The sequence below is a fragment of the Epinephelus lanceolatus genome, chromosome 23, assembly GCF_041903045.1.
Source record: "Epinephelus lanceolatus isolate andai-2023 chromosome 23, ASM4190304v1, whole genome shotgun sequence".
Lineage (NCBI taxonomy): Eukaryota > Metazoa > Chordata > Actinopteri > Perciformes > Serranidae > Epinephelus > Epinephelus lanceolatus.
The window spans coordinates 26,537,501-26,560,007 of record NC_135756.1 but is presented as its reverse complement, the minus strand read 5'-3'; the positions used below and the strand labels follow the sequence as shown (position 1 = coordinate 26,560,007).

Here is a 22,507-nt window from a genome sequence, read left to right as displayed (position 1 = left end):
TTTGAACAACCATGGAATCAAAGGGAGGTGGTATCAACATACAGTCAACAATGGGCCACATTAGCTGAGGTAATGAAGGTAGAGAAGAGGACACCTGAGACTCTGAGGACCAGCTTCCAATTAACCAGATGTAGGCCAGACTATGTTAAATAAGATTACCTACAGCTAACAAATATCATTTTATTGTACTTTTTTACCTGAGATTCAGCTACAACAGGGCTGTGACTAACAATTATTTTCATTATTGACTAATCGGCCAATAATTTTCACTAATCATCATCACATTTTCATTAATCAACTAATGGTTTAGTCTATAAAATGTCAAAATGCTCAACACAATTTTCCAGATCCCAAAGTGTCATCTTCAATTTGCTTCTTTTGTCCAACAAACTTTATTTACTATCATATATGACAAAGTAAAGCAGCAAATTCTCACATTTAAGAATAACGTACCAGTAAATGTTTTACATATTTGTTTGAAAAATGACTAAAACGATGAATTGATTATCAAGATAGTTGCTGATTCATTTTCTTTCGATCAATTACTCGCTTAATTGATGTAATTGTCGCAGCTTAAAGCCACAAAGGATTTTTATTCGCTGAATGGAAAGTGGAGGGCAGCTGCCTCTTCCAATGCTGCCAACAGTGGATTAACATTCCTCACTTACAACACTCACACACACAATCTGTGTGTATGATGTGAGATAATGAACATGGGTTCAATTTGAATCTGCATTTAATCATTCATACTATACTGCTGGTTTAATGTAAATACGTTTGTGGCTGTCATTGTTAACTCAGGTAAACAAAGTGAAGCTGCAATATTTCACACTGGAGATGACGAATGATGACGAGTATGTGGTTAAACTTGCAGGTATTATAAAAACCTGTATTCACTGTTCATACCAAAGCTCACACTGATCTTAAACCCCTGGGGTAAAAAAGGGAAACCTAGTGCTGAGTTTAACCAAAATCACAATCTTTCCCTTACCTTAACCAGTGCTACAGCAATTATGTTATTATCACAGTGAAATTATGGATGCAATTTAGTAATACACACGTACTTTAAAGGAGACATGGTTGATCAGGTGATGAAATCCTGAGTAGATCCTTTTAAAATACTCATTTGAAAGTCAGTGGTTCAGTATGGGCTGGCAAATTCAAATATAATCTCTTCAGGTACATATTTCATCTCTGACCCTGAGCCATTCCATCTAAATACACACTTTATGGGATAACATGGAGCAGGAGTAACTGGGTGACAAAAGCCAAGTTGAATGGCATTCTCTTACCCATAAAACACTCTTCGTGTGCTAAGCCAGTTAATTGTTATTTAAGAAAGATGCCTTGCTCATGGGCAAACAGAGACGCTCACAAACCACAGACAAAGACTCAGGCTAAACCCACACAGACGAGCCACTTGTTCCAAATGACCATTCTTGGAGGAATGCAGCTAGGTGGACAAAACCCTTTCTCTACATGTACAAAAACCTGTTTTCTCATGCCCACGTCATCTACACATTTTTTAACGCAGTGCCTAGAACCGGCTGGCAAACTCTGCAGAAAAGGTATTCTGCAATGTTGGCGACAGAATAAAGGCAATTAAACACTGTTTGCACCATGGTTGGACGGCCAGGCAGCCGTACGCCTCGCCAATTAACCTAACCTCATAAGGAAAGAGAAAAGAATCTAGACTCGGAGATTATAATCACACACATCCTCTTTGTGTTCAATCAGTTCTGCATTGTAGCAAATGTATGAGTCTCCTATTTTGCATGTATTCTCCATTAGTACTCCAGTGGCAGTGACAGCTAATTTGCACTCAGATATTGTAATTTAGATATGAAGTGCTTACTTACTTTCACACTTGTGCCCTTGGCTCCCCCTGGGACCATCGGCTATTGACAACTACCCCCCTATCTTAACCACTTCTGGGCAAGTTTCTCCAGTGTGTTCCAAACGTGGCCTGTCACCTTTATTTCAGCCTTCAACGAAGAAATTAAGTGGTATGTTTTAATTTGTATCATGGCACCAGTGATTCTCAATGCTAGACCTTTTCATGCATCTTTTGTAGGCTGAAAGAAAGTCTGAATATCTCAAGTTAATTAAAAGCACCAAGCAAAGCAGTGCATGTGAATGTACAGTACAGGCCAAAAGTTTGGACACACCTTCTCATTCAATGCGTTTTCTTTATTTTCATGACTATTTACATTGTAGATTCTCACTGAAGGCATCAAAACTATGAATGAACACATGTGGAGTTATGTACTTAACAAAAAAAGGTGAAATAACTGAAAACATGTTTTATATTCTAGTTTCTTCAAAATAGCCACCCTTTGCTCTGATTACTGCTTTGCACACTCTTGGCATTCTCTCCATGAGCTTCAAGAGGTAGTCACCTGAAATGGTTTCCACTTCACAGGTGTGCCTTATCAGGGTTAATTAGTGGAATTTCTTGCTTTATCAATGGGGTTGGGACCATCAGTTGTGTTGTGCAGAAGTCAGGTTAATACACAGCCGACAGCCCTATTGGACAACTGTTAAAATTCATATTATGGCAAGAACCAATCAGCTAACTAAAGAAAAACGAGTGGCCATCATTACTTTAAGAAATGAAGGTCAGTCAGTCCGGAAAATTGCAAAAACTTTAAATGTGTCCCCAAGTGGAGTTGCAAAAACCATCAAGCGCTACAACGAAACTGGCACACATGAGGACCGACCCAGGAAAGGAAGACCAAGAGTCACCTCTGCTTCTGAGGATAAGTTCATCCGAGTCACCAGCCTCAGAAATCACAAGTTAACAGCAGCTCAGATCAGAGACCAGATGAATGCCACACAGAGTTCTAGCAGCAGACCCATCTCTAGAACAACTGTTAAGAGGAGACTGCGCCAATCAGGCCTTCATGGTCAAATAGCTGCTAGGAAACCACTGCTAAGGAGAGGCAACAAGCAGAAGAGATTTGTTTGGGCCAAGAAACACAAGGAATGGACATTAGACCAGTGGAAATCTGTGCTTTGGTCTGATGAGTCCAAATTTGAGATCTTTGGTTCCAACCGCCGTGTCTTTGTGAGACGCAGAAAAGGTGAACGGATGGATTCCACATGCCTGGTTCCCACTGTGAAGCATGGAGGAGGAGGTGTGATGGTGTGGGGGTGTTTTGCTGGTGACACTGTTGGGGATTTATTCAAAATTGAAGGCACACTGAACCAGCATGGCTACCACAGCATCCTGCAGCGACATGCCATCCCATCCGGTTTGCGTTTAGTTGGACGATCATTTATTTTTCAACAGGACAATGACCCCAAACACACCTCCAGGCTGTGTAAGGGCTATTTGACCAAGAAGGAGAGTGATGGAGTGCTGCGGCAGATGACCTGGCCTCCACAGTCACTGGACCTGAACCCAATCCAGATGGTTTGGGGTGAGCTGGACCGCAGAGTGAAGGCAAAGGGGCCAACAAGTGCTAAACACCTCTGGGAACTCCTTCAAGACTGTTGGAAAACCATTTCAGGTGACTACCTCTTGAAGCTCATGGAGAGAATGCCAAGAGTGTGCAAAGCAGTAATCAGAGCAAAGGGTGGCTATTTTGAAGAAACTAGAATATAAAACATGTTTTCAGTTATTTCACCTTTTTTGTTAAGTACATAACTCCACATGTGTTCATTCATAGTTTTGATGCCTTCAGTGAGAATCTACAATGTAAATAGTCATGAAAATAAAGAAAACACATTGAATGAGAAGGTGTGTCCAAACTTTTGGCCTGTACTGTACATCGGTACTACTTTCCGTTTTTGCTTATCCTTACCTCAGACTTGACTCTTTTTTTGCCTATTACTGTATTCAGTGTCAAAAATGAAGAAAAAAGAACATTAATATCACAAAAATGGGCACTACTCTGATGTTTTGTGACAAAGAAAAAACTTTTTGGCCATATTTAGCTGAATGGATGATATCAGTAAAAATTGACACAAAAGGATGGTTGGCAGCAATTTCTTCCCAATGAAATAACCTTTTGATTATACATCAACTGATTCTGGTTAAGTCACGTCTACAAGACGCTTTGATCTGAGGCATGCTGCTTGTTGTTACTTCAGCTAAATGGGCAATCAACTTTGTCCGATCATTAACTTCATGATGGAAATATTAAAATTGTATATATCAAATCAAATGAGGGCTCATTTATTCATTTCAAAATGAAAGTGGATCACTTCCAAAACACCAAAATAGCTTAAAGGAAAATTCTGCAATCAAACATAACGTTCTCAATTCTGATAAGAGACAATTAAGAGTCCTGCTATACATGGCTACAGAGAACATAAGTAAATAGTGTGGACATGACAGACGCCTGAGCCTGTGACTAACATGTGCTAATAGGGCTGAAAGTCAGTCTTCATTAAGGCTTTTATAAGAAACTGTCCAGCTTTTAAGATCAGCAACCAGTCAAAACATGTCAACCATTGTCATCAGCTCTAATGTACAGCTGTCTGAAGTACGGTAACTGGTTTAACACATTTCTCTAACCAACATTAACATGTGCAAACCAGCACACATGCAACCACATCCACCAGTCCATCTCCGTCCTGCTCTCTTGTTTCCTCTCTTCTACAAATAGCCACTGAAATTCAGCAATGAGTCATGATGTAATAAGGATAGAACAATTTTGTTACACAATTGGTTAATATTATGACTAATTGTCATTTCTTGTTTTTGTTGTTTAGATCCATTTACGGTCGTCAGACATGTTCCAGTCAAACTCCAGCTCGGACAACCAGTGGACGAGTAGTCAGAGAGATGACGGAGAGGGTTTCTATGATTCTGGACCACATTCACATAGCTGGCCTCAGTTCTGCCACCCTCGGCCTAGCAGCGCCGTTTATCGGTCCTGCTCTCAGCGTCCCTATGGTGGAGCCTACACCAGAGCACACATCCCTGTTTGGTGCCAATCCCAGAACACATGGAAGGTAGGTGGCCACAAAAAATGTCAGGTGAACACTGTATAAACTAGAATCACAGCATGTATCATGATATAGCAACAACACTGAGGGTCTCCAGCCATGCTAGCAGATTAGTGAGGCTGTACTGACGACGGTATCATGCACCAGGGCCATAATCACCCATTTAACATTGGTGGTGGTGGTCGTGGGGGGCATTTTCAATCAACACCTTTTGCGACCCAACCCTCCAGGGGGGATCTCAGGGGAATTTGCCCTAGGAGAAATTTTTAGAACTTAACAACTTCACTAACAATTTTCAAGCATTTTCAAACAAATATTAGATCATGCGTTCTCAAAGTTTTAATGTGGGGAGCCAGCACGTGATCAAGGGCCACAGGGAAAATGTGCACACACTATGACTGTTTTTATGACATACATTAGCCACTAACACTGTACAAAACCTGTAACAATAGACAGTGATATAGCCTACATAACACTCATATTACATGCTAGTTTTCAGATTTTTTAAAGTACATTTAAAATGAATGAGATAAAGAGACAGTACAGTGTTTGAAATGGATTGTACAGCAGTCAAGCAATGGCCCCTGCTGGGGTATGGCAATGCCATTTGGACAAAACACACACATAACTGCAGTGCAATGTAATATTAGCTCCAGTTGTAATAATAATAGCAATCAGTTAAGTTTATTTATGATTACGATTACATTTGCTGATGGTTATTTTGGATGGTGGTGCGTGGTTGACTCTCGTAATATGGTACATTTTTTTCTCTATATTTTTTCTAAAACTTATTCAAATATCGGGGTGGATGCCCCACCCAGTAAACATCATAATTACTACCTAGTTATGTATGATTTACCTTACTCAACAGCTTAGTTTAGCACATTAACATGCAAACATATGCTAGTTACCAAAAAACAGAAAGTGCGCCTGAGGTTGTGCTGATTAAAAATGTCAGCAGTTGCAGGTATTTGGTCATACACCAATCAAACCAAAAGTAACACCAGTTAAAAGTAAGTTCTGATAATAGCACTAGATAAATACTTAAGAAAAAAAAAACGTTATTACAGCTTATAGTGAGAAAGACATTAAAATTGCATGACAATCCATCCAATGGTTGATGAGATATTTAAGTCTCAGCCAATGCATTGAACCATCTGCCATCCATAGAGCTTGTTCTCTAAGTGGACCAAGTTTAAAGACACTTACTGATAAAAACACAATATATATATGTAAGACACACTTGCATTTGTGTTTTATTTACATATTATTTTACATTAATGTGTTAAAATATTCTGTAAGGATCAGTAAGTATCCCTATCTAGCTTTTGTCGACACATTACTGATCTCCAAATGGCAGCTATGTCTCCCCTGTGGCTCTGTTTTTTTAAGTGCATTGCTCTCCCATTGTTCCTCCCAATCGCTTTACATTACATTGCATTTATACAGAGCTCCGACAAAGAACTGTGATCACAATGCAAACAGCTACCACCTCCGCCATCAGTGTGAGTTTTTGTTTGCCACAAAATTCCCCTAATAGCCCATATATCACCACAGGTATATAATCACTGAGGCGTCAGGTTAAAAAATGTTGTCACACATATAATTACGGAGCTCCGTTAAATGCATCAGCTGTCATCAATATGAAACCCAACAAGGTCGTAAACACAGCGGGCCTCCTCTGGTGAACCTCCTCATGCCTGCTGGCTGTATGTAAACAACATCAATGACACATTGTTGTCTACTCATCACTCATCACAGCCATTTAGAGGCCTTTAAATAAAAAGGTTACTAAACAGGATTGTTAAAGTGAAGATCAGTGTTGTAGCGAGGCTACCTAGTTTACTGATATCTCTCCTCAATTGCTGCTCTCAGCAGCAATACATTGGTGTGCTTACAGTATGTTTATAACCATCTGCCACTTATACATATGATCCTGACTGTGACTATATTGCTGCAATTCACACACGTCAGGACCCATCTGAATGAACTCTGTGTGTTAAGGGGCATTTCTTTGGAATTCAGTCCCCAGGGATTGTAGCGCCATTGTCCAGGCAACTAAAAACCCTGCACAATGTGCTGACAGATCACTGAGCCATAACTGGCTACTGCAATTACTGTATGCCACTGGATGCATGCATACTGTGTGTATTCATGTGCTCTTGCGTATGTGCATTTCTTTCAGATTGCACGAAGATTGCAGACCTCATATGGGATTTTAAAAAAAAAATCTATTTTCCTGCTTTGCTTTGATGCAAAAGTGAGACTGAATTTTGGATGTTTGGGATACTATTGTGTAAGGAGCCAAATGACTCCCAGATCGGCTGTACAGGCTTTGGGGAGGGAATTCCTGGAAGGGAGATATGAATCAGACTATCAGAGGAGGAGGAACAGAAAACATCCCTACATTAGATGGATGACTGATAGACTTCAAAGCATTGTTGCAGTATGTTTTCTCTCTTCTGTTGGAGGCCTTTCATGTGCTAAAGTTGCTCTGGTGTGTGATGTGTGTGTTTGTGTGCATGAGGAAATGCGTGTGGGTGTTTGTGAGTCGATACCAGCCTCAAGGTACAGGCTGCCCCCTCCAGTACCAGAGTCAAAGAGGTTAGGTGGATGCAGGTAAAGGCGAAGGGTGGAAGATTCCTCCTCCAAATAAAAACAACAGATCATGATGCCATTAAGAAGAAGAAGAAGAAGAAGAAGAAGAAGAAGAAGAAGAAGAAGAAACATTAAGCAGAACATTAAAGGTCTAGTTCATAAAATTTAGTGGCATCTGGCTGTGAGGTTGCAGAACTAAAACTTCTGCTGTGCTAAGCATGTAGGAGAACTACAGTGGCTAATGTGATAGTGCAAATGGCCCTGCCTAGAGCCAGCAATTGATGTGTCCGTTCCCGGCTACTGTAGAACAACACGGCAGACTCATTTGAAGAGGCTCATTTTAAGGCGGAATTTATACTTCTGCGTTGAATCAATGCCGTAGCCTGACATGCACCTCCCCAGAAATGTAACTACACGTTGCGACGACGCAGACCTCCTGTCTATTTTTGTAAGCTGAAACCATTTCCCTCAGTGGAAACAAAGCTTTAATTTACTTTGATTTCACAGATGAGATACAATAAATTGTGAAGACAATAAAGCCTCAACAAAATAGCATTTTAAGTCTTGTTTGTGATTTATCCTGGCTTCATATGAGCAGAGGAATTCTTCGCTCATCCCTATCTATACAATGTAAAAAGCCATAGGCTTGTGCTAATAATGTTAGCATGTTACATTTGTTTGGAAAATGTGTTTTCGTGTGACAGTTGTTTTGTCAGTGAACCTTGTGTGTTGTAAGGAAAAGATTGCTAGGCACTAGGCTAATTTATACAATGTAAAATGCCATAGGCTTGTGCTAATAACATTAGCATGTCGTATTTGTGGGGAAAATGTGTCCAGAAAAAGACAACTGTTTGTCTGTGAGTGCTGTGAGTTATAGTGAAGCCAATTTGTGCACTAGTGTGTGAAACTGTCTCTATTAAGCCATGTTTAATGTGTGTTTTGAATCAACTAAACTTTACAGCACTCCATAGAAACCCCACCGCCAACTAGTGCTTTGCAGGTGCAGATGCAGGGAAAAAATTTGTAGAACATACTTAAATTTTATAGTTACAGTTCACTTGTGTAAAATTTGCCTCTGTTGGGAACATAAATTGGGTGTCACATGGAGGCACCAATTATGCAGGGATCAACATTTCTAGGCGTCACACGGAGGCACCAATTATGTTGGGAACAACAATATTAGGCCTCACCAAGGGGACACCATTAATGTTGTAAATTGGCTATCAGAAACAATTAATAATTGTTAATAATAATTAAAAATTATGTTAAATAATGTGACTTAATCAACATTAAATCACCTTGTGGGGCACCATTCCCGGAAAAGGGAAAATGATAGCCAGTTAAAGATGTCAGTCTCATAAAATACACTAAACTATTAATTGGAATTTTGATTAATAATCAAATAATAACCATAACCAAAATTAACAGTAAAGCCTGAAGGATTTCAGAGTTCTTGACACAGCAGAGGTTGACTATTCTGATGACGATAAGAATCTGGGTGCAACGGCCAATATTTCAGGGATTCTGATGTAGCCAGCGAATATATGGGCAGAGACATCCTCTTCAGTGTGCTGGTCATTTTACAGCTAATCTCTATAAAAAGATATTTGTGTATGAAATCAGATAAAAGAATTTAAAAAAGTTAATAAAGAGATAAACTGTCATCAAACAAAAGCCAATGGGTTCCAAGATTTAGAGGTTTGATTCGCCCCCAGAAATCAAGCCCCACCCTACATTGACTCAGTCTTGGTCCTGGGCAAATAATATATATATATTAAATAGGGATTGTATAAAACTTGTCCTGAGTAGTTAGATGTGAGAACTGGGATGGGCTCATGACAACACACACCCTACATTATTCATAACATTCATGACCAGTACACTCCTGCTATAAACTGTATGAACTCTGCTGTTCAACTGCTGTACAAAAGTTATAAGCTTTCAATTGATTTGTTTTCTACTCCCCTCATGTGCATGACGTTGCTTGGAAACCCGTCTATATGGCCATCAAACCCTGACTTTACAATATATGGAGGTCAGCTTTTTCACAACATTCACAGAAACTTGCAGCTCTACATTCTGTATGATGAAAAAAAAAAACAACTTGGTATACACCACAGTACATAGAGTCTAGTGTATTAAATCACGCAAACAGCTTGGTGTTAGGCCAGCAGCGTGTTTCAAAATCAAATCTGGTAAGTTCTGAAACTGCTGTCACATACAGCAGCAACACTACAACTCAAGGCTTGTCCGTCTAATATCCGTGGCAGAGCCTGTGAGTCACGGTGGAAGCAGACACATAGCTTCAGTGTGTTGTGGGGTGGTGCATGCAATGCAAAAATTTCCACCAATTCAGCTGGCCAGCTTGTACACACTGTGGCAATCAAAGACGAATCCACAGTGTTTTGTTTTACAACGTCACTTTTTGCAGATTCGTTCAATCTCAAAACAAAACATCAAGGGAAGAGAAGAACTAATAAGAATGCAAGAGACTGAGAGAACACAGATAAAAAGCAGGGTGTCAGGGCAGCAGGGACACTAGCAGGCCAAAGCATGCGAGAGCAGCAGTGATTGATTTGGACCACCCATCTGGACTGGCTGAGCGCCTGGGCTGGCTGGACTGCTGTTTGCCCGCCGGACTGAGTGCACGGATGAATGAATGGAGGGATGGAGACAGACAGAAGTCCCGTGTGATGATTCAGATAGATGGAACAACGTGTTGGAAACATTAAACATGTCAATGGAAAACACACATGCTATCACCAGCAACCACATGCAATTACGACTCATTCTGTACATGGTATATCAGTTCAGTAAGGTTCTGGTTCAGTTCAGCTGAATCCATTGGTCACATAACATAAAAATCTGTAAGCATGTCAACCATTTTTCAACCCAATGACCCTGAAATGCAGCTTGATCATAGCAGAGTCCCTTACATTATATATAACTTCATAATATATATTACTTAGATACAACAAGTAGATCCATCCAGGCAATCTGATTGGTCAACTAGACATTGAGAACATGATCATATCAGCATGAGAGTACCCAATCCGCATCACTGAAATTTATCTTAGTTACAACAAGACAGAATTGTGTTGGCGTGGTATTTATTCAGATTAAGGATATCCCACAATCTCTACAAAACATTAACATTAGCTGTTGCTGTTACTGTTGCTAGGTCATTACTAAGACTTTGCCTACTTCCTGGAGTAGTAAACCTGATTTCATTACATAGATAGATACCATAGATTTTATATAACGATGGAGCCAAAATATCCCAGATACAGCCGCTGCCATCTTGGTGATGATGTCATTTGGAGCCAGAGTGGTCTGTGTATCATTCGTTCATTCCATTTTCAATTTAAAATCAAAAATCAAAAAACGAAGAAAAAAAAGATTAGTTTTTTCATTATTCGTTTAATAATCAAATTCAAAAATACAAAAAACGGTTTGTTTTTCTTATTTTTCATTTTATGCTCACATCAAAAATAGCAAATCGAAAAATTGGATTTTGATTTTTCATTTGATCCAACTTGCATGACCCGGAACTATTTTCTACAGAAGCACATTGCATTCACTGGATAAAAAAAACATTAGACACCTTATCTCGTAATTACACAGTTAATAGCCTAATTAATTACATATGTGGAAATAGCCTGTGCTGCCTTTGTTAACCATTTCACATACAGAAGTTACTCATTTCAATGCTGCAGCCACAGTGAAGGGGGTGAAATAATTGATCCAGGAGCAGCTGCAGTGCACAACAACAACCAGCAGGTGGCACATGTGAGCAGTTGAGATGCAGCGTCCAACTGAAACTGTTTAAGAATTAGCAGTACTGTTATATTTTCTGCCGGACCTGTACAACAACAACAGAAACAAAACAAAACTCACAAAATCCATCCCGGCTCATCTCTCCACTGCTTCAACATTCACCAACCCTGCTTTGCTTTAACTCTTAATTCACCCAGACAGATGTGAAAATATATTGGCTCTATACATGTAAATATTACTGTTTAACATACTGAAGTAAGCCTTTAAAATACTGACGAAACTTCCTTTTTATTTATGTTTTGTACACTGTATCTACTTACAATCCATTTCCAGTTTACCATGTATCCATGAACCTTTCATTCATCAGCACTGTAGGTATCGTGAGACGGTCACACAGCTGGCAGAGAGTGAGAAGTTAGGTTGATATATATTTGCTAATCAGATCTGTCTAGAAAACGCTAATTAGTAAATAGCAGCCGATAGTTTTGGGACATTGGTTTTGCAGGTCAGTTGCACAAAACCTATTTTTGACCCTATCTGCAACTCGTCTAATTTACACAGCATACTGTAAATGAAATTAGCTAATCAAATGAAGCCTCAGACTTAATTTGTGTTTTCTATGTTCACCTGAGGGAATTATCCCAAAAGGGACATTGGACTAACTTGGGTTTTTTTTTGCAGTTCACCCCTATAAAAGCAGAACTATATGTAGTGTAATTGGGAAGCTAATGAAGGAGGCTTTTTTTGATGTTGTTGGTATGGAACTAACGTTGAGCATATGTAAAGGAAACACTGTTTTCATATGTTCACTGATAGTTCGGACGCATCCAACATTCTGAAATTAGAGAACTTCTCTGTAAATATTTTGGAGATATTATGACAAAAAAAGAAAATCAGTAAAAATTCCAAATAGGGTAAAGGATTAACATGAATGGTTTCTATCTCATTATCCAGTCTTAGTATGGCACCCGGCCTTATACATACAGATCTTATTTTAGATCAGCAGCAATGAATACATAATTCCTTTGCTCAACAAAATAACATTTAGACACCATTACAACCTCCTTTTGATGTTGCCTATGATAGAAATACCATCTTCCTTTGCATAATTGGGTGATGAAACTACTCTCTTTTGGAGAGATTTTCCACAGAGGTCTTTCCCCTGACCCCTTCTGATATGGCAGGGTTATCTAAGACACTAATCGGATTAGACAGAATAGCCCTCTAAATGTTCCACGTTCGGTTCTTTAGTGTCTCACATTGGACATAACTCCATCCTAACAACACACACGTACACACAGATCGCCGCCCCTCCAGCTCACCCTTGACCTCCACCTATGCTGATTGTTCTTACAATGGCAGAGATCAGGCCATTAGACTGTCTCGATAATTGACACGCAGAACAAAAACACGGGCCACTTCTGGATGAAACATATCATAATCCCTCAAGGTGGGGCGGCGGGGGGTTTCAAGGCCACCAAGATAGCTATTCACAGCATCCAGAGACATGGAGGGACCTCCGGGAAAGACATTGTGAGGTGTTGGTATGAGACTTGGTATGACACCCCTGGGAAGAATGGTGATTAGTAACTACACTCTAGGGCATTTGTTGAAACATACACTTGGTTTGATGCTTTCTTAATGCTACTAATGGTAGTGAGCAAGTTAAGGATGTCGTAAAGGAACAAGCTTGTTCTTGCTGCACATAGATACACATAAACATCTCTGTTGATTTACGCAATGATGGATTAATTCCCAACAATGAAAACATAAACAAAGGTCAGCACACTGTAGCTTCCTTTAGCGCAATTATTAGCACATCCACAAGTGACATTTTGAGCAGTTGCTCTTCTTCAGAAGACTTCAGAAGTCTGAATAACACCTTTGCGGAGGTTGATGATGACAGCAAGATGACAAAGCGAACATAAAAAAAAATTCTTTCTGCCTGTAAAATATAAATAAACACAGGCCGGTGTACATACATGTCAAAAAAGAAAAGGGAAAAAAATAGACTGCGCAGTACAAGTTTGAACGCTACAATATTTTAACTTGAGTCAGATGCACATGAAATCGCTGAACTGATGAAAGAATGCCGGTATGTCCTCAGCATCATATGTCCCAGAAGGATCTCAATGCTGATTGGCTATCCCTGCACGAATCGGTCACTAAAGTTCAGATTTTTCAACTAGGAAAACTGAATAAGCCTTGACCCAAATTGTGCTACTTGCTTCCTTTGCACCACTTAATGTGCATATTTCGTGTCATTCACTTCGCATCAGTCAATTAAATGAACTTAATGAGAAAATGTTGTTATTTAACATCTCTGACAAGTTGCAAAAATGTTGATACTTAACTTATCACTAAAATGTTCACTGACACTGTATTTATTTCTCGCAAACATACGTAATCTGACAATGCAATATCTGCTTGCAACAACTACATGATTTTAAGGAGACCTATATGTAAATATGTCGGATGCTTATTTTAAACATGGCCTAAGTAAAAAAAAAAAAAAAAAAAAAAAAAATATGATCCCTTTGAGCCAAAACCTCAGGCCTCATACTTTTAAGACAAGCTAATACCAGCTCTTGACGGATTTCTTTATATGGTCATCTGCTCCAGGTATGCTACTGCAACTGTTTACATCATATACACTGCTACATGCAGCAACATGCTAATGTCAGTTAGTCATGTAAACCTGGTTGCGAAAGTTGTTAATTTCTCCCCGATTTCAAAATACATTCCTGCTGAAACATCGACGGTTGTGGAGATTTTGGTTTAGAAGCTTTTATTAGTGAATATTCATGGTAGAAAGTGTCACTTTACACCATTAGAGTGATTCTCCCTTGCTATAATGGCGGAACAGAGGCATGGAGAGCACAGATACAGAAGCATGCGCACAGATGGCACTGACAAAATAACTAATTGAGTTGGAATCATTCGCCGACAGCTTGGTCCCCCCCAGTTCAAAAATCCCATCTGCGCCCCTGTACAGAAGTCCTGAAAATGCTGACCAATTAGAACAGACTGGACTTTTTTGGGCAAGGATCTTAAAGAGACAGACACTAAAATGAAGCATTTCAGGCAGAGGGTGAATACAGGTGTTTCAGCACAGACAGTATGAGGAAATTTAAGTGTTTTTTGAACATCAAAGTGTGTAAACATGTTTAAGCGGAAACCCAAAATACAAGTATGAACCTGAAAATGACAAGAGTAGGTCCCCTTTAACTTCTTTTTGGTTATATGTAGAAACTGGCAGTACTTGATTAAGGTTAGAGGACACTGGGGAAACAATTATGCACTATATAAACATGATTCGCAGGCAACAGGGTTGTACTATGAGATGGGATTTTACAACACTGGAAAGTATCATGGCAGCAACAATTTTATCTTTCATCACAAAGATCACAAGTAGATACTATAAATAGAGTGTTACAAAGTGATCATCAGGCATGCATTTGTAAACAATGATGCTACTTTGTGTTGTGTATTTTTGGCCAGAACCCTCTGTACTGGCACTGAGGCTGGGCTACTGTCACACTGCCATTGAAAAGAATGAGGAGGCTTGTGTTTTCACATAGCGCTGTTGTCTGTCTGAACAGGGCCAAAGTCTGCTTGTTTATCTACAGTTTTCCCTTTCTGATTTGTACATAATGGGCTAATGATGGTTATCTGGACTGACCCCATCAACTGATGGGAAATATAGCGCATACTGTGTAGCCCTCTCCTCACAGTGCGTCTGTGGCCCCTAACTGATTTGTGCAAGTTAAGTTTGAAAATCTGATTATACCTTTGCCATTTGGGCTGGCTTTTTTCTTTGCCCAAGGTATTTTGTTCTTCGTGTGCTCTTTAACTTTGATGGTTAATGGGCTATTCTTTCAAAAGTTATAGTGATGCTGAAATTTTACAAATTTAGTTGCACTTTAGCAACTTTTTTAAAGTTTGGCAACTCGATTTTGGATTCCTACATCAATTAACATCTACAGTATGTACTGGAGACACAGTCATACTTATTTGCATCACTCCTTCAAAGCAAGATAAAAGCCAGAAATCATAGTTCAGAATGTGTTATCTGTCTATCTTACACTGGTGGATGGGACAAGCGATAAGGTTTCGTGTGGATAAGACCAAGCAGTAAAGCAATCAGTGACATGATAAAAGGCCATTGTTCTCAGTGTATTAAGAGACAATGACTGATGGTAATTATCTTAACAGCAAAGCCCCCATCAAACCATATATTCTATACTCCACTCCAAACTACTTATCAAATTCAGATCCAACATTGAATCTTTTGAATTCCTTATTGAATCGTATTTATTTATTTATTAAAAGGATCCCCATTAGCTGCCACCTAGGTGACAAGCTAGTCTTCCTGGGGTCCATATTGTATTAGGTTTACCTTTCAATATTTGCAACTAAAAAACTCAAGCTCGGCTTTTGTTGGTTGAGAGGGCATAAATGCTGCAGTGCCTAATTGATGTTCACAACCTGTAGCTTCAACCTGAAATGAATTGAGCTGCGTCATATATGAAATGTTAATTAAATGTATTCAACATATTCAATTAGCAGCTGTAGCTGACTGTAAATCACCATGTACTTACTCTGAATGCTGACATTATTAAGTTGATCAGATTGAAATGTTAGTATGATGAGAAATGAAGTGTAACTTTATCTTTTCATTAGTCTTCAACCAAAAAGTATTGTACAGTGTGTATACTCTTACAGTGGCAGGCCATGTTTTGGCATATACCAGAGACAGATTTCCACTCCCACCAACCCCAACTGGTCATTACAGGTATACTCTGCAGTCTATCGGTAAGCTTTACAAACATCAATAAAATGGGGGTTCCAAAAGTGGTTCCAATGAGCATAACAACAAATATGGCAATTACAATAGATATGAGGGAGAAAAGAGAATACAAAAATGTAAATAATATCTATACAAATAACACAATCAGTGACATATTCAACATAATCATAGCACATTGGGGCCCTGAAAGTATGCTAGAAATCTAGTAAAATTATTATCACATAAAGTGCAGTGGATTTAAGTTCTCAAGCCACTGAGAATGTGTTGATGGGGCAGCACCTTTCCATCCCAGCAACACTGCATATCTAGCTAGAGGAGCAGTAAACGCCAGAGCATTAATGTTTAGGTCAGTTGTGCATCCTCTTCGGCAACTCCCAGTAGAGAAGGACTGGGTTCAGACTGGGGAGTTCGTAAACTAAAGTGAGGTGATCCGCTATATAATTTCTCTAGAAAGGAAATGCAATACTGTGGGTCCCACAAAAAGAATCAGTCCAGTGATATGGTTATATTGTCATGAAATAATTTCACTGACTGCACCGACTTTTACAGAACGACACAACTGTGTAGTGCGTACTACACTAGATGTAATGTCTTGGTCAACAGCATGTGTTTTGGCTGTTGTCGCTACCAACCGTACTTTTAACCTTTTGATTCTCTGATGCACTCTTTTACCACTGAGCCACACTTCCTCTGGCACTGATGCCACCAGGGCCTAAAACCCCATGCACCTAATACAGCCATTCATCCAACCGTTCAACCCTGGGCATCACAGGGGCCCCTGCATACTCCATAGCCTTTATAAGATTAATGCAGTGGATGGAGCAGGTGTCTGCCAAAATTCCATTCCTATTTAAACCTCCAGGCCCATACCAGCAACCTAATCCTATTAGGCCTAATTGAGTGAAGTCGACAGTCTTTTTCAGTTAAACTAAGTTCACGCGCTAATAGGATTCAAAAGGGGGCAAAAAAAAAAAGGTACAATGCGTAGAGAGTTGTCGTGTTAGTGTGTGGCTGGGGAAGTGGACAGTGTGCATCAGGGAGCAAGTGAGCAGGGACTGTGTGTTGGGACCAGTAGAGGCTTCCCGCTGGGTTTGGGGATCTGTGCTTAAGGAAGAAGGAGGGAGTGGGCTGGAGGTCTCCCCCGGAGGCTAGATAAGCTCAGAGGGGGGAACGAGAGCAACATAATTGGTATTCGGGAACCCCTAGTGTGTTTGTGTGTGTATCTGTGTCTGTGTGTTTATGATCCATGTGTTCGAAACTGTTATGTATGAGGAAATCCAGCTTGTATCCTTGGATACTTAATCAGAAACGAAGATTTTAGCATCACATTTATGTGTATGTGTGAGATTGAGAGGACATGTGCTGTACACTTGAATGCAGTCACACTAACTGTACTGTCACTCCACAGTAAACAGTACCAGAACAAAGAGGAATTTAAAGGAAGTGGTCTAAAAGCATTAGTGAAATTGATCAAACATTCATCTGAATATGAGCACACACAGAGTGCAGAGTCAAAATAAAGGGACATATTATAACACACTTCATTTAGCGTTTCACAAGGGTAATGTGATTTTTTCCCCCATGGAATCTTCATTGTCAAACAAGGAATTTTCATACAGTAGATATACACAGAACACAGGCATACACTGCAAAATCTGACTAGTTGATTTTACTTTAAAAAAAAAATCTATTAAACAAACTACGTTAAAATAGATAAGTACTGTAAATGTAAGTTTTAAAGGTCCAGAGTGTAGGATTTAGGGGGATATATTGGCAGAGATTGAATAGAATAAGTATATTTTCTTAACTGTAAAATCACCTGGAAATAAGAATAGTTGTGTTTTCTTAACCTTAGAATGAGCTGTTTATATCTACATGGGGTGTGGATCTTCATTTAAGATCTCCATCTTCACCGCCATGTTTCTACAGTAGCACAGAACAAACAAACCAAACACTGGCTCTATACAGGGCCATACATGTTAACGTTTTTTTCACGTTTTTGTGTCAGCCACCGTACTTAGAAGCCCATCTGTGATGAGCAACATTGGAAAAGATTTGTTGTTACGTAAAACTGATTTATTCATTGTTTTACCGGTTTAAAGGAGCTATATGTAAGAAATATAAAGCAAATAGTCGTAAAATCCTCCTAATGTGTCACAGAGACTAAGGAATAATGTTCATATAACAAACTGATCTCACCGACAACAATAGTACAGCTGGAAAACCGAAGATCAAGGACGCGGTGATGCGGCCCTGCCACGGCAGCCGCCCGTGGGCAAACAAATCAGTCTCCAACGTGCCGCTGTCCAGCAACCTCGAATCTGTAGGGGGCGGGGGGGCCGACACGACTCGCGGCAGTATTTTGAATTTGAGTGCAGTAACCGTTTTGGCCACATTCTTTTACTGTCATTTATTTTGGAGAGGAAGAGACCTCTGTGGATAATTTGGCTCCTAGTGAAAACTTCCTGAATGTCTGGATCCTATGTTATCAAGGCAGCAACATTTATAACATGAAACTGCTTTATTCATTATTTTTAATGGTTTTAAACACCTGTTCCAGTTGTTTCTTTAGAGGAAGAGACCTCTGCGGATAATTCAGCTCCTGGTGAAAACCCACTTTCACAATCAACACTGAAGGAATTCTAACCAGGAAAAGTTTCAGCTGGTTCCAGCCCTCACCGCCATTCACTGCCATTGTGGCTGTTGGATTCCAAAATTTACCAGCCACTACATAACCTTTTTTTTTGGCAGGTGACTCAAGTTAGTCTAGCAGCCAATCACATATTTTTTCCAGTGTCTGGCTGGTAGCTGGTGCTAATTTCCAACCCTGCTAAATCTCACTAAATCTTCCACACTGAAACTTAGACTAATAGTTATATTTCCTTTTTTTCAAGGCAATCAGTTTCCTAGATTCACTTTCCCATTATTTATACTAGGATACTCTTGCATTAAAAACTTCCTGGTACAAGAGCAACCACAAGATATGATCTACAGTGATACATCCTAAAGCCAAAAGACAACAGGAATAAAAGCTTGTCACATCATTGAGTCCTTGTTTTTGTCTTGTGGCTACTACATGATCTTATCAGGACCCTTTGTTAACATCTCTCCCCTTTTGTCGCCTGCTAAAAGACAGTTGTCCTCTGAGGCAGACTGCACAACTAGTTTTTTTTGCCACACAGAAACTAAAGGAGAACAAAACTATAATTAGTACTATATATACTGGAATTAAAAGGTCCCATGTTGTGTATCCTGGCCTACTGTTATTTTAAAGAGAAGTGCAATATAATTCTTAAAAATGTAGAAGCAGTGATGCGACTCTGTAGTTTATCTTCATTTTAAACTGAGTAAAGCGTTTCCAATGGCCCGTGAAAACTGGCTCAGACTGTGGAAAATCAAGTGTCTCAAACTCCTTTTAAGTTATGAGAACTTTGTAAAAATAGACTCATTATGTTCAATAATCATATAATCAATCCAGCTGCCAACTACAGCTTAATATTTAGCACAAAATCCATATCAACCTTCTCATATAACTTGTCAAAATATGCATAAACGTATTTCATAACATATTGAATTTTACACTTGATGGATAGCTGGCTGAAGAACATCCACTGTACTTACACCCATGCAAGAGTTTAAAACGTTATACTGTGTTCTTGTCTTCTACCACATTCAAATAAGGCTATTTCAATAGCTTTCATTAAAAATGAGCGTGCTGAGTGACACTCCGCAGTCGTGATATAGGCAAGGCTTCACAGACACACACCAAATTAAGGAGGTCAGAGTGGGACACAGTGTTTAGCCAGTGGCGTCAGTGACACAGACGTGGCCCGAGGACATAACCTTTCAGGGCTGCCCACAGCCAGAGGTGCTACATGGGACTCCCTTTGAAGAGAACACATCCAAAAGGACTTGAGAGACAAAAGGTTAGCAAAGGCTGTCAGTGATCTTACATGGTCTCCTTTCATGAAGGACAAACAGACAACAAAGGCACTGAGGAGGACGTTGAAATCTAATGGCAAGTGAAAAAGATGCTATCTGGGGTTTTAAAGGCAAAGAAGTGAATTAACAGATTAATAATTGTTTTATTATTTCATGACACTTTTTTCACAGCACTGTTAATTTTGGCACCTCTTTTTGTCACATTGTCAGTTTTAGAGGTGACTCTAGATAGTTGACCTCAGAAACCTGATTTGACCGCCAGTTTCGCAGTTGAATTGTCACAGTTGGGGGAAAATGTGGTTATGAAACAAAGGATCATTTCATTCTGGCTATATGGGGATGCTGAAAGTCTGATTTTACATCATGGCTTATTTTGCTCAAAACATATTAATCAGAGTACTCACATAAGAACGTAAATCTCACAGAGCGCTAAATAGTTCCTAAGAAAGACAAATGTCTTGTTACAACCACTGAAAGCATGCTGGAACCAAGGAACCAAGTGACATCTATCAATCTCCTCTGCTCCATTACAGGCCCAACCTACACACCTACACCTACACATGAACCCCTGACACACAACAAACAATGTTGGATAAACTGCGTTCTACAATAAGTTACATTTTTGTGCCAAATCAAGAAGACGAATTGTTTAATTGGGTGTTTCTGCTCTCTTCCAAACATTCTGAGGCTACAACTGTTGTTACCAATGATGTTTACAGTTACCATGGTTACAGGTGTTCTCCTTTATTACAAGGTTAGCAGAAATGATGCTGTTTACTTAGCTTCACATTGCCAGACCAAAGTACAAATACAACTTAAGTCTGGAAGCCTCAGTTCTTTTTTGATTTCCAAGAGATGTTATCAGTGGCTGTAGACCAAAATGCCTCTGGATGCAATTTAATGGGCTGACAACAATCAGAGCAACGAAACATGACGAAGGGCTGAGTGACAGACAAATGTAATGACAGACGATGACAGCATGCCAGATGAATTGTGATGGTATAGCATCAATACGTCTATGGAAGCAACACATTGTCATTGACTCTCCACTTCCAGATATGATGTGCAAGGTACCCTGGGTGCATTGGTTATTGACGTTCTGGGACACCGTGTCAAGTGCTGCTTGTTACATGAGTTGTCTTCTTTCAAGATACACTTCCCTTTTCACAGGAAATTCAACGTTTACGTACAGTCTCTTTCAAAATAAACATACTACGTCGGTACATGAGGTTAGGTTTAGGAAAAAAGAACAGGGTTTGGCTTTAGAATCTTACGGAATCGCTCTCTCGGGTGAAAGTCGGTTCTTGTTGGACCCATCCACCACCCCTATCACCCACCCCAGTTGGACTTTCGCTGCCTTAACATTCGTCTTTGTCCTGCCTCATTACGTATTACGTAAACTATTACGGCAACTGACCGTGTATCATGCCGACATTACAGGATGCCTTTTTTTGTTGGTTTCTGATGCCACAAGTATCGGATTTTGTCGACATTAGAGTGAGACCGGGCTCCTGAAAGAGTGTCGCCATTTTTGTCATCAGAATTTGAAAAAAGGACCTCAATGAAAAGTTTCACACCAAGAGTGTGGGAGCCAAAAATAATGTCATCAGAAACTTTGTGTGTCAGAAGGCTCCACAAATTGTCAGTCGTCATCTCAAAAATGGAAATCTGTCTGAACGGGAGGAGAACCAGGCGCCTCTGCCAGAGCGAATAAAACATAAGTTCTCAAATTTGTCCACTACCATTAACTTGTACATACTTTGTCTACACACAGTGCCCTGGGTGAGAATACTGTTTAACTAATCATACAATATGTTATTCAGCATGGTACATATCTAGATACATATCTGCCACTATAAATCTAATCATAATACAGATCTTATAATGAATCTTTAGGTTAGGCTAAGTTTTATTGTCCCCAAGGGGAAATTCTTTTCCACAGCACTGTATTTGTTGGACTCAGCATGAAAAACAATGACACACAAACACCGGCACCATCAGAACACATCACACTGGCGAGCAGCACACAAAAAGCAACGACATATGTACAGCATATAAACATGACACAATCAACGGGGCCCGTTGTTCAGAGCAGCTATGGCTGCGGGAATCAGGCTTTTCCCGAAGCGAGCCCTTCTGCACCTCAGCGTTTTATACCTGCGTCCTGAGGGCAGCAGGGCAAGAGTACAGTCCGTGCTGTCGCAGCAGAGCGTGCGCCACAATAAACAAAACAGACCGATGTGAGGCAAAATACCATTGTTTCCTAGAACTCACTTAAAGAAACCGCTGTGAGTTTTACAGTAACTTGAGGTTGCAGGTTAAAAAAAAAAAAAAACAGCTAGTCTGTAGGACAGCTGATTAGGAGCCATATAGAGCATAAATCTTGGATTAAACAATACAAATAACGTTAATTCCTTATGATAT

At 39.7% G+C, this 22,507-nt stretch overlaps 1 protein-coding gene across 4 annotated transcripts in view; it reads left to right on the top strand.

The window, feature by feature from the left end:
• The window catches only part of tfec (transcription factor EC), a 67,167-nt gene that overhangs the window by 8,289 nt on the left and 36,371 nt on the right, over positions 1-22,507 (top strand). For all 4 annotated transcript variants that reach the window (XM_078165219.1, XM_078165217.1, XM_078165220.1 and 1 more), the window contains exon 2: positions 4,720-4,962. In XM_078165219.1, coding sequence (XP_078021345.1) covers positions 4,741-4,962 — 222 coding nt within the window. In that variant the 5' untranslated portion in view covers positions 4,720-4,740. The remainder of the gene's footprint in view (positions 1-4,719; positions 4,963-22,507) is intronic.